This window comes from Littorina saxatilis, linkage group LG12, assembly GCF_037325665.1.
Source record: "Littorina saxatilis isolate snail1 linkage group LG12, US_GU_Lsax_2.0, whole genome shotgun sequence".
In the NCBI taxonomy this organism is placed as follows: Eukaryota; Metazoa; Mollusca; class Gastropoda; order Littorinimorpha; family Littorinidae; genus Littorina; species Littorina saxatilis.
This window is the reverse complement of record NC_090256.1, coordinates 79,803,384-79,815,435: the sequence shown is the minus strand read 5'-3', so window position 1 is coordinate 79,815,435 and position 12,052 is coordinate 79,803,384. Positions and strand designations below refer to the sequence as shown.

Here is a 12,052-nt window from a genome sequence, read left to right as displayed (position 1 = left end):
TGACTAACTGACGACTACATTGTGAACAAGGGAAACTGGATCACACGGGTTCACGATGGCTCAGGGGTAAGATAAACCACGCAAAAATAAATTCTTTGAAAATTGTTCGCTCTTTACGGAGGCCACCTAGGATGTTCTCAATCGGTGAGTGTTTAAATGAAAGGGTGTTTGTACTGTGTGTAAAAGCCTGACCGTATCTGTGATGGTTTACGGGAGGCTTACGGTGCCTTTAACTTTGGACGTCGAACTTCTGTTCTGTTTTTCTGCATTGTTGTTGTGTGCTGTTGATGTTGTTGTTGATGTTGTTGTTGTTTTGTTTTGGTTTTTTTGTCTTTCTCGCCTGCAGATGATACGCTTAAATTCTAAACTGTTCAACTGAGATCTATATGTCAGGCGATCATGTGCAATCGCGTTTAAATACAAGCTAATGGTGAGTGTCCTGTGATGGACGGATAGAGTTGTCCTCATTTTCTGAGCGGTAGTACGTAGGATAGCCAGCTGCAATTATCACAAAATCCCTGTGCATTTCTTATTGATCAAGATATCTATTATGAATGCCTCATTATTAATTTTTTTTCTCTTCACAAATAGTGCACGCGACAGCTTGTGCTCTCAACAAGAGTCGCCCAGAAGCAAATATGGATGGTGTTCCGTGTCCCTCTGCATTACTGAGGCCAAGAAAAAAATCCATGTTTCCGATTTCCTAACTTACTTACTGCCCGTTATGCCTGTTGGCAAGTTAGGGCAGCATAAAATGACCCTGGAAGCCCGTCACATTAGGTAATGTTGGTTTTCTTTGTTGCTGTTTCCGTAACAAGCTTTTTTTTAACGGACTGGGTTGTTAGCCCAGTGCCCAACCCCCAACCTGGAGGACCAGTGGGTTGCGCTTTGTCACGCCTCTACCCTTCGACCTGTCCGGCTTGGGTGGCCCTACCAGGAGACGGATCTCCCGCCGGCACAGCTCTATGGGTCGCTGAGGCACGCAAGCCCCCCGACCACGTCAAGGTGGCAATCCATGGGGCACCCAGTACAGGTGAGGTGGTCAAGACGGCCGATTTCCCAACAGACCCTATTTTTGCTCTTGTTTGACCCTTCAAAAAATGTCATAATTAACAATGACAAAACTCGATTATGCAGAATTTACGAGGAAAGTTACTCTCCTCCGTGTGACATTTGTGTAACCGAAGCTGGCGCAATAGTAAATGAGATTGTGTGTGTACATATTCAATTATTTTTGTCAGCACAAACACTTGCAGTACCAAAGTGCAAAACAAATGCAAGTCAGACGGCTACGCTAATTAGGTGCAGTCTTCCGGTTTTAAGGCCTTTAAAATGAATGCTTTTTAATTTAATTATTTGGTTTTCTGTTTTGTTGTTGTTGTTGTTGTTGTTGTTGTTGTTGTTGTTTTTACTTGGACACATACCAGAAAGAAATAGCGTGCTTGCATTATGTGCAGAATGGGTCATTTACATAAGTATCTGCTGAATTAATTTAGTTGAGTGACATATAGGTGTCCCACTCTGAATAAAAAGGGTTGCCTTGCCCCGTGTAAAATCCTGTACAGATCTGAGGTGATGAACAGGCTTACTGACACTCCTTCTTCTTCTTCTGCGATCCCGTTGCCATGCTACACTGTCAAGGTTGTTGACGTGATGGAGTTTGCAGTTCGCCGCAGGGACTCCGTTGTGCTCCACGGTTTCTCTTTTAGGTCGACAATCTCTGTCCAGAATTTACTTCTCAGGTCCGCAAAGGTTGGGCATGTCTAAAGTACATGCTCTGGCGTCTGCATGCCTGTTCCACTTGGGCATTCGGCCGTGTGGGAGATTTCCATCCTATACGTGTGCGCTAGGAGCCGGCAGTGACACGTCCGGAGCCTGAAGATGGTAACCTTGTTGTGCTCTTGTGAGGCGTTCGATGTCATCATCTTCTGTGTGGATGCTCAGACGGTTCTTCTACTGGGTGTGGAGACAGCTCTTGATGATGGTCTTTGCTTCATGGAAGGAGACTGGGGGGTCTGTCTGATTCAAGCTGCTGCCTGCTTTGGAGAGCCTGTCTGTCTCTTCATTTCCATTCACTCCGCACTGACACGAGAAGGAACGCTCCTTTAAAAGATACGTATCAAGCCGATGAAAACCTAAAGACTATGATTGCCGCTTACACACTAGCGGAGCGTTGACATTATGAGGACTCGTGTTCGTTAACACAGCCATCTGGTAATTAGCCAAACCAGCGACCTCCCCTGATCAATACATCCCACTTCGGGCCTTGAACATCACAGTCAATGTAGATAAAACGGTTTGGACGGGCAGTTTAGTACAGCTGCAGGTAAAACAGTTTAGTACAGCCGTAGTTTAGTACAGCTGCAGGTAAAACAGTTTAGTACAGCTGCAGGTAAAACAGTTTAGTACAGCCGTAGGTAAAACAGTTTAGTACAGCCGTAGGTAACACAGAAAACTCATGTTTTTGCAGCGTCTGCGGTGTAGCAAACCCTACACGGGTAAGCTTCTTCAGTAGAAGATGCAGTGAACCGGCAAATGTTTCGGTAGACCAGAAAGTGTTCATTGTCACAACCAAGTTTGCAAACCATTCTGTGAATAGGAAAGTGTTCACATTGGGACAGCTAAGTTTGCAAACCATTCTGTGAATAGGGAAATATTTATTGGGACAGCTTAGTTTGCAAACCATTCTATGAATAGGTAAGTGTTCATTGGGACAGCTAAGTTTGAAAACCATTCTGTGAATAGGAAAGTGTTCATTGGGACACCTAAGTTTGAAAACCATTCTGTGAATAGGAAAGTGTTCATTGGGACAGCTAAGTTTGCAAACCATTCTGTGAATAGGAAAGTATTCATTGGTAAAGATAAATTTGCAAACTCTTCTGTGAATAGGAAAGTGTTCATTGGTACAGATAAATATGCACATCCTTCTGTGAATAGGAGAGTGTTCATTGGTACAGATAAATGTGCACATCCTTCTATGAATAGGAGAGTGCTCATTTGTACAGCTAAGTTTGCAAACTGTTCTGTGAGGAAAAAAGTCAGTGGTTCTTCATACTGTGAAGTTTTCACCAAACTGCATGGTGATGATTTCTGCGAGTCTATCCCCGCCCTTCTCGAAAAATCACGGTTGAAGTGTTCATGTTTATATTGAATTCATGATATGTTCATGTCCATATATTTTTGACCAGGAGAAAAACAGACAACAGAAGTTTGACTGAGAAAACTGTGCAAGATGTCTGAATGTTTTACCGTGGTAGATCAAGGTACTACTAATACAAGCTGTTGAGAAAACTGAGCAAGATGTCTGAATGTTTTACCGTGGTAGATCAAGGTACTACTAATACAAGCTGTTGAGAAAACTGTGCAAGATGTCTGAATGTTTTACCGTGGTAGATCAAGGTACTACTAATACAAGCTGTTGAGAAAACTGTGCAAGATGTCTGAATGTTTTACCGTGGTAGATCAAGGTACTACTAATACAAGCTGTTGAGAAAACTGTGCAAGATGTCTGAATGTTTTACCGTGGTAGATCAAGGTACTACTAATACAAGCTGTTGAGAAAACTGTGCAAGATGTCTGAATGTTTTACCGTGGTAGATCAAGGTACTACTAATACAAGCTCTGAGAAAACTGTGCAAGATGTCTGAATGTTTTACCGTGGTAGATCAAGGTACTACTAATACAAGCTGTTGAGAAAACTGTGCAAGATGTCTGAATGTTTTACCGTGGTAGATCAAGGTACTACTAATACAAGCTCTGAGAAAACTGTGCAAGATGTCTGAATGTTTTACCGTGGTAGATCAAGGTACTACTAATACAAGCTGTTGAGAAAACTGTGCAAGATGTCTGAATGTTTTACCGTGGTAGATCAAGGTACTACTAATACAAGCTGTTGAGAAAACTGTGCAAGATGTCTGAATGTTTTACCGTGGTAGATCAAGGTACTACTAATACAAGCTCTGAGAAAACTGTGCAAGATGTCTGAATGTTTTACCGTGGTAGATCAAGGTACTACTAATACAAGCTGTTGAGAAAACAATAAGTCAAATGAAGTGTTAAATCAAACCTACTATGGAAATACTGTTTATACAAAAATAAAGCAGGCAACGTGTCAAGTTATAATGACAACAAACATGCTCCCAATTACACAAAAATGAAGCAGGCAAAGAGTTAAACCGACATAAAAAAGAGTCATCTCCCATGGCCGCTCTGTGGCGCTTCTGGCGGCGCTGTCGTCTGCAAGCACCTTCCAGTATTTCCAACCGGAACCGGAACTTGCTGTACGTCATCGTATTATTCCCCTTGCTGTTAATGTTCCTGTTGATCCCTGGCGGAGAAATCGCAAACTACAAGTACGTAGGGGACACCGCCAAAGACGTCTTTCTAACCACATTCGGCCATGACGGCGACGGGTCTGATGACGTCATCCGGGGAACTAGGTCAGTGGAGAACAAGGTGGTTTTGCTGTGGACCGGGTTCTTTGAGTCACGTGCGTGGCGCGAGACCAGTGACCCCTTCAAGACATGCCCAGTGTCCAACTGCGAGATCAGCTTGGACAAGCGGAGGGTGGAGGAGGTGGATGCCGTAATGTTCAACGCCCGAGCTCTAGCTCTCAATGACGACACTGAACTTCCTGAACACCCGCCTTGGCAGGTAAGTACAATTATCGAAAGCCCGTGGCTAAACAAACCAACCCGTTCTGGAAAGGCAATCAATTTGCCTTTTCTCTCGTATGCAAAAGTTGCAAAGTTGTGCTTGTCGATTTGAGTTACCCTTTTTTGAGCGGCGGTTGCTTGACCCTTGTAAAATAATCTTGGAGTCTGAAAATTGTGCCAGAAAGCCAAGTTGAGTGCCTTAGATGGCATAGAAAGTTGGAATGAACTGGCACGGGAATGAGTGCTTTGATTTGGTTACCAAAGTTGTCGCAATAATTGTGTTGCACAATTTATATAATACTGATTCATTCCCTGCGCTGGAGAGTATCACAACTGTGTTCAGAGTGCACGAATAATGACACGTGTGAACTCAGAGTGCACGAATAATGACACGTGTGAACTCAGTTCCCAGATCAATAGGAACACATGCGGTACGTTGCCATCGTGTAGATCCATAGAGCGCGCTCCTTATCATCAGGTTCACGTAACATTCTGCTGTGTCATATAATTTGCATCGAGTTAATTCGTTATAATTAAATATTTCTAGTCATTATCACGAGCATCTGCTGTACCCTGTGTTGCTGATGCTGATGTTTGGTTCCTCTCATGATGATGATGAAAATGACAACGAAGAAGAAGACGACGACGACAACGACGATGATGATGATAATGATGATGATGATGATGATGATGATGATGACGACGACGACGACGATGACGATGATGATGATGATGGCGACTACGACGACCATCATAATCCTCGTCATGATTACGACAACAAATACAAAGACGATGCATGATGATGACAACGAAATTGACGAAATTGACGAAATTGACGACGATGAAAACTACAACGACACTTTAACACTACCACTGCCAATAACAGAGCTGAAAACCACAACACACATCTGACAGGTTTGGATACTCCACAACTCAGAACCACCGTACTACATTTTCCTCCACCTGCGTCGGTTCAACAACGTCTTCAACTGGACCTCGTGGTATCGCGCGGACGCCGACATCTTTTCTCCCTACGGCGACTACGTGGAGAAAGGCGGCTACTACGACTACAGCGACAGCGAGGACGGTGAGGGGGCCAGGGTCCCCCTCCCTAACAACGCCAGTGACGATCGCAACGATGTGGTGGACTCCGACTCGGAAGCGGTGCAAAGTGAGGTGAGTTGTTGTTGTTGTTGTTGTTGTGGTGGTGGTGGTGGAGGTGGTGGAGGTGGTGGTGTTGTTATTTTTCATTGGAAGGTACACTTATGCCTGTCTGAAGCCTGACATTAATTGGGCGAAGTGGACTTCTCGAAGTCTGCTCCACGAAGCTCGCTGCACGACGCTTTGGCACTGAATAGGCCCTACTCGATGAAAGGACTTCACGAAGTCTTCTCTGGGACAGCTTTCAGGACAGCTTTCAGGACAGCTTTGGGACAGCTTTCAGGGATACAATTAGCTGGGCTCCGTTTTTGGCAGGAAGTAACGGCGCTGAAGGGACATCAAACACCGATAATAGCAATTCATCACAATGAGAACTTTGTGTGTGTTTGTTATTTTGTCCGTCTCTCCATCTGCCTGTCTGTCTGTTTGACCACCCATCCGTCTGCCCTTAAGGCGATGTGTGGCACTAAAATTAAACTTGGAGAATGCATGGAATAACCTAGTTTTCTCGGTAGTTATTGAAGTGACTTATAACAATGAATGAAAAACTTGTAAATATTAATGGACACAGATCGCCGTTGCTATGGAAACAGCCGCCATACATTGGATTTTTAGGAAACGGTTTTACAGCGACGTCATACATCAGAAATGCATGATATTTGGCAAAAAGATACACATGACTTTCATCTACAATCATATAGAACGAAAGACTACAGTTGAATCTATATTAACCGCATATTCATTAATCCTTATTTCAAAAATTAATATAAATTCAACTGTAGTATTTTCTCATACAATCGTTCTCTATGATTGTAAATAAAAGTCATGAGTATCTTTGTGCCAAATATTAAGGATTTCTGATGTATGATGTTGCTGTAAAACCGTTTCCTAGAAATCCAATATGGCACTGTTTATGTCAGTTTCCATAGCGACGGCAGTCTATGTCCTTTAGTTTTCGTAAATGTTTCATTTCTTGTTATAAGTCACTTCAATAACTACCCAGAAAACTAAGTTATTCCATGTATTTTCCAAGTTTAATTTTTGTCATTTTAGTGCCTCACATCGTCTTAACAAACGCATTGTTACTCGCCTGTCTACGTAGTTCACGTGCATTTATGTCTCCAGACGAACACGACAGGAGAAGTCGACGAAGACGTCTACCGACTTCACGACCGAATCATATTTTTTGCGTCCAGCAATTGTCGTGATCCCGGACGCCGCTACAAAAAGGTGGCGCAGCTTAAACAATACCTGCCCATTGATGAGTTCGGCGACTGTGGGAAGTACCAGTGTCCGAAGGACAATGACCAGTGTGAGCGTACCTTTGCCAGGTGAGGATCAATCATTGCGTGTGGTCAGCTTGGTAATTAGCTGTACTGTGTGTTGGTCGACGGATTTGGGTTCCGTTTGGCTGTTACTGTACGTTGGCGTGTTTGGCGGAGATGTGAAATGGCGGTAGTGATATGATGGCGGTTGTTGTTGTTGTTGTTGTTGTTGTTGTTGTTGGTGGTGGTGGTGGTGGTGGTGGTGGTGGTGGTGGTGGTCTAGGTAGTGGTGGTGGTGAAGGTGTTGTTGTTGTTCTTCTTGTTCTTCTTGTTCTTGTTGTTTGGCGGAGATGTGAAGTAGCGATAGAGATATGATGAAGTTTGTTGTTGTTGATGTTGTGGTTGTTGTTGTTGTTGTTGTTGTTGTTTCCTTTCTGATACACAGGTAATGTTGTGTGTGTAAAAAACCGGTTTTATAATGAAACTAAAACCGTTACGGTGCGAAAGATGCAATATGTAAATTTAGAGTGTAGTCGTTGCACGCGTTTCATGTATAATTTATTTTATATTGTATACTGCAGGTACCAGTTTGTGTTGGCCTTTGAGAACGGGTACTGCCGTGACTACATCACAGAGAAGTTGTGGAACGCCTACCGCAGGCTTCAAATTCCCATCGTCAGTGGAGGGGCCGATTATCAAAAGGTGTGTGTCGGGGATGGGTGGGTACTGTTGTTTGTGCCATATGGGGTGGCGGGGGCGGGGGTGGAGGCAGGGGGTAAGGAAGGAGTGTGAGTAAGTGTGGGTATATGTGTGTGTGTGTGTGTTTGAGTGTATGTGTGTGTGTGTGTTAGTGTGTGTTTGTGCGTGTTTGTGTGTGTGTGTGTGTGTGTGTGTGTGTGTGTGTGTGTGTGTGTATTGTGTTCGTCCGTCTGGGTTTTTTCCGTCCGTTAGTCCGTCTATCTGTGTTCGACTGTCTGTCCGTCCGCCCGGCACGGTCATCTGTCGACCATCAGTTCATCAGTTCTCGTCTGGAATCGGCCAGCTTGTATGTTATCGACTTCTGTCACAATCTTAAACTGTGTGAGACGTTGATTAAAGAAACAAATGTAAACTCGTGCAGCGCTCTGTACATGCAACATTCATCATATCGAAACATTATGTGAATACACGACCCAAGGAGCAAAAGACAAAGCCTTAATACTTCGTAACTTTTAATGACTAAGGAAGTGCGTGGTCGTATAAGAAGCCGAAGTCACTATTTCATCAAAAACGGTCAGGCTATTTTTATTCGGCAAGTTTTTGAATAATTTATGAAAATAGAACCAAACAGCTTACTTCTTACTTACATTTTACTTCTTACTTACTTTTCTTTCTGTAATTTTCTTCTGTATTATTATTTGTTGTTTTCCGAACTTTCAGTTTGCCATACCCGGGTCCTACATAGACTACGATAACTTCAGCAACGTTGAAAATCTCGCCGCACATATACACCGGGTTTCTACAAACCCTGAAATCTACAACTCTTACTTTGCATGGCGGAAGTATTATGACGTCATTCACGCGCCTGTCGCCGACTGGTGTCAGATTTGCGATTCGCTGAATGACAAGGGGAGAAAACCGCAAGTCTACAAAGATCTGGAGGGTTGGGTGGCGCAGGATTCTTGCCCCTTATACACGGTGGGTTGGAATTGAAATCGCCTGATTGTGTGTGTGTGTGTGTGTGTGTGTGTGTGTGTGTGTGTGTGTGTGTGTGTGTGTGTGTGTGTGTGTGCGTGTGTGTGTGTGTGTGCGCCGTCGTTTGTGTGTGTGTGTGTGTGTGTCTGCGTGCAAGCGTGCGTGCGTGCGTGTCTTTGTCTGTCTGTCTGTCTTGCCGAATTCTTTTGTAATAAAGAGTTTCAATCAAGAATGATTTTTTTTCCGATTTTTGTTTCAGCAATATCAAGTTTTCTGGACGCAAGTATATCTTGGTATTTTCAAGATGCTTGGATTTTGAAGAGAACGTCATCAGTACCGAATCACAGCGGCTCGCAAGGATTCCCAATTGCTCCTGTCACATGATGTGGGGACTGTGTGGTCTCGACCAGCCCGAAATGATCTGAGCCAAGCCTGCAATTCTCGCTACCTGTGAGATCTCTGTGACATTCAAACCAACCGGGCACAGTGCAATGAAATCGGCCAGAACAACTGACTTGCAACAGAACTGACTACGAGAATGTGGTATTATGACTGTTTGTGTGTGACAGATTAAATGACACTGACATTATAATTATGTGAGGATCTTTTAGTGAGAACAACGAACTGGTCGCTTGAAGGCAAGTTCAGTCCTGACCGTATTAACGATTCGACTCACAGTCTTAACTCTGGCCCGCTAGGGTTTGATAAGGCCATTCCTCCATTTGCAAACATACCAAAAATCAACGGTCTAAACTGATGCTTCCTGTACAGAGTCTAAATCTTGTTGTGCAGTTATTTCTCAAAAACCACTAGTGTCAATCATCGATATTAATTCATCCACAATGTCTCGCTATGCTCAGGCAGCAGACACGATGTTTGTTTCTTTATGTTTATTTATTGGGTTTTTTTTATTGATTGATTGATTTTTTCCGGAGGGGGGGGGGGGGATGAAAGTGGAGGAATTGACGGTCTTTTCCCGTGCAAAAGCTTTGCTAAATATGAGATGGTGAGCAGAACAGTTTCCACGATAATGACTCGAGTGTGTCTTTAAAATGGTATACTTTCCTTCACGCGTTTACTTTCATGGGAACAACGCACATGTGACTGTGTGCAAAGCTTTATCATGGAATAAGAGCATCTTTCCGCTTGGCATTACACATCCTTCCACATATTAATAAGAAATTAACCATCAGCCTGGCCGCTTCCTGGGCAGTGTGGGGAATGTTTTGGCTGAATTTAGCTCGCAGTTTGACATATATGTGTCTTGAAAAAAGGTGTTTGCAAACTAGAAAAGAAAAAAACACAATGTCGGCTCAGAATCGGGCTGTGGATAATTACGAGTATGTCTAAGTGGAAGGAATCTCTCATACCAGTTAAAAAGCCCAGACGGATCTATAGTAATTTTCACAACACATGGTCTTTAACGTGTGCATGTTTGAATCTGATCAGGATGATGATGATAATAGCATAGCTTCCAGTGAGCTTGTTGCACGCAACACTGTTGTTGCAGCCGACTTATACATAATTATGCATCTTTTTGCCTTTCAGTTGATTTTCTAGTGGGGGAATTTTGTAAAAAAATGAAAGCTAAACACAAAAATACCAACAATTGTTCACTCGTGTGTGTTTGTGTGTTTGTGTTTGTGTGTGTGTGTATGTGTGTGTGTGTGTGTGTGTACGAGTGTGTGTGTGTGTGTGTGTGTGTGTGTGTGTGTGTGTCTTGCTCTTCTATATATTGGCGTGCCATTTCGTTGGTCTCCGTACGGCTAATTTTCTATAAAAAATATACACACACACACACACACACACACACACACACACACACACACACACACACACACACACACACACACACACACACACACACACACAAAATCAGTAGTTTTTTCACACAAAAATTTGTTCATTGTTATTTTAATAAGTAATAACTGCATATCACAATGGGCGTTCACCATATCACAAAGACGTTTTCGAATCACAAAAATGTTTACCAAACCTTAGTCAGATATGCAATCAAGGTGTAGCTAGCAGTTTTTGCCCATAAGTTAAACATATTTACAAAGTTCGTCAGACTCTCTCTCTCACTTTCTTACACACACTCTGCACGTCCAACACGTTTTGTACTTTGAAAGAAGAAAGAAGCAAAAGACAATAAACACGTTCGGAAACACATTAAAGATTTCTGGATGGACATGTTCAGTTGATACAGACGAGACCAATTATCAGAGCGTAGGTCAATACACAACAGAAAACAGAATTGAAAGACAACAGACAAATGGACTTAAAGGGTAGACTAGATCCCCAACTGCTTGTCAAGTCTTACACAGCCGGAAGGAATAGACGAAGAGGAAGAACACAAGCGAGAAACAATTTCCACGAAAACGCATACACCGTGATTTAGGACAGACAGTATCAAATTTCCCTGACATCGTTTGAAGAACACAGACGAAAACAGACTTTCAGACATTATGTACAATGAGAAAATAATATTTCACAGCAACTTTTTTTAAAACAGGAACGTACAAGAATAGATGTCATTTACAGACAGAGAGAAGGTACAGACAAAAGAAGATTTTCACTGCGATAACACACACAGAGAAAGTACAGACGAGAACAGAGTGCCGGCTAGTCATGTTAACCTTTGTTTTGTACTTACTATGATTGCTTACAATAAGCATTTTATCCTACATACGTGAGAGAGACACTCGTGAGATAATAATCGTTCAAATCACACGTGTGTATATCATGTAAATGAGGTCATGTCAAGCAAGTCTGGCAGGGACCTGTTTTTTTTCTCCACTGCTTATGATACCAAAGTCACCGAGACAAACGTCATTATAGAAAAACAAATTGCGCTTGCTAATTACCCTTGATGAATTTATAGAACTAACACGTCACGCCACGCTTTCAGAGTGACGTTTCTTTACTTTGACGTAATAGATTGCACGAGGCTTTAGAAGAGATCGAGGTTCCAAAACAAGCGTCTTCAATTTAGCTGCCTCGACTGCAGGACATTTTCAGTAAAATACACGTAAGTACAGTATGTAGGAAAAACAGAATACTACATAGCTTGCTGTGTCGAACCAGATTTACACTCGTTACTTTTTCAAATAGTGAACAGCTCGCTTTCGCTCGCAGTTCAATATTTAAAAAAACAACTCGTGTAAATCTGGTACGACACAGCAAGCCATGTAGTATTCTCTATATATGCTTGTGTTAGTAATCGTAAAATCCATGCATTGTTTCTTGTCATGATAAAAATTGACTAAAGTTTTGTTTAAACCACTGCCGGCTATA

The 12,052-nt window shown here is 42.6% G+C and overlaps 2 protein-coding genes across 3 annotated transcripts in view; one reads left to right on the top strand and one right to left on the bottom strand.

Moving 5' to 3' along the window:
• Positions 1-1,416: 1,416 nt before the first annotated feature.
• LOC138982886 (alpha-(1,3)-fucosyltransferase C-like) lies at positions 1,417-10,366 on the top strand. 2 transcript variants are annotated; one of them, XM_070356283.1, is made up of 7 exons: positions 1,417-2,326; positions 3,189-4,653; positions 5,571-5,831; positions 6,942-7,147; positions 7,663-7,783; positions 8,501-8,758; positions 9,015-10,366. In XM_070356283.1, exons 2-7 carry the CDS (start codon positions 4,201-4,203, stop codon positions 9,072-9,074), a joined length of 1,359 nt encoding a protein of 452 aa, XP_070212384.1. In that variant the 5' UTR covers positions 1,417-2,326; positions 3,189-4,200; the 3' UTR covers positions 9,075-10,366. The 2 variants fall into 2 exon arrangements, with proteins under 2 accessions (XP_070212384.1, XP_070212385.1); XM_070356284.1 differs by lacking the exon at positions 1,417-2,326 and having other exon boundaries at positions 2,398-4,653.
• Positions 10,367-10,662: 296 nt separating this feature from the next.
• LOC138982877 (serine/arginine repetitive matrix protein 1-like) overlaps positions 10,663-12,052 on the bottom strand; it is an 8,671-nt gene continuing 7,281 nt past the window's right edge. Inside the window, exon 6 of the mRNA XM_070356271.1 lies at positions 10,663-12,052. This exon is cut by the window's right edge and continues 100 nt beyond it. The gene's annotated coding sequence lies outside the window, so the exon portion shown is untranslated.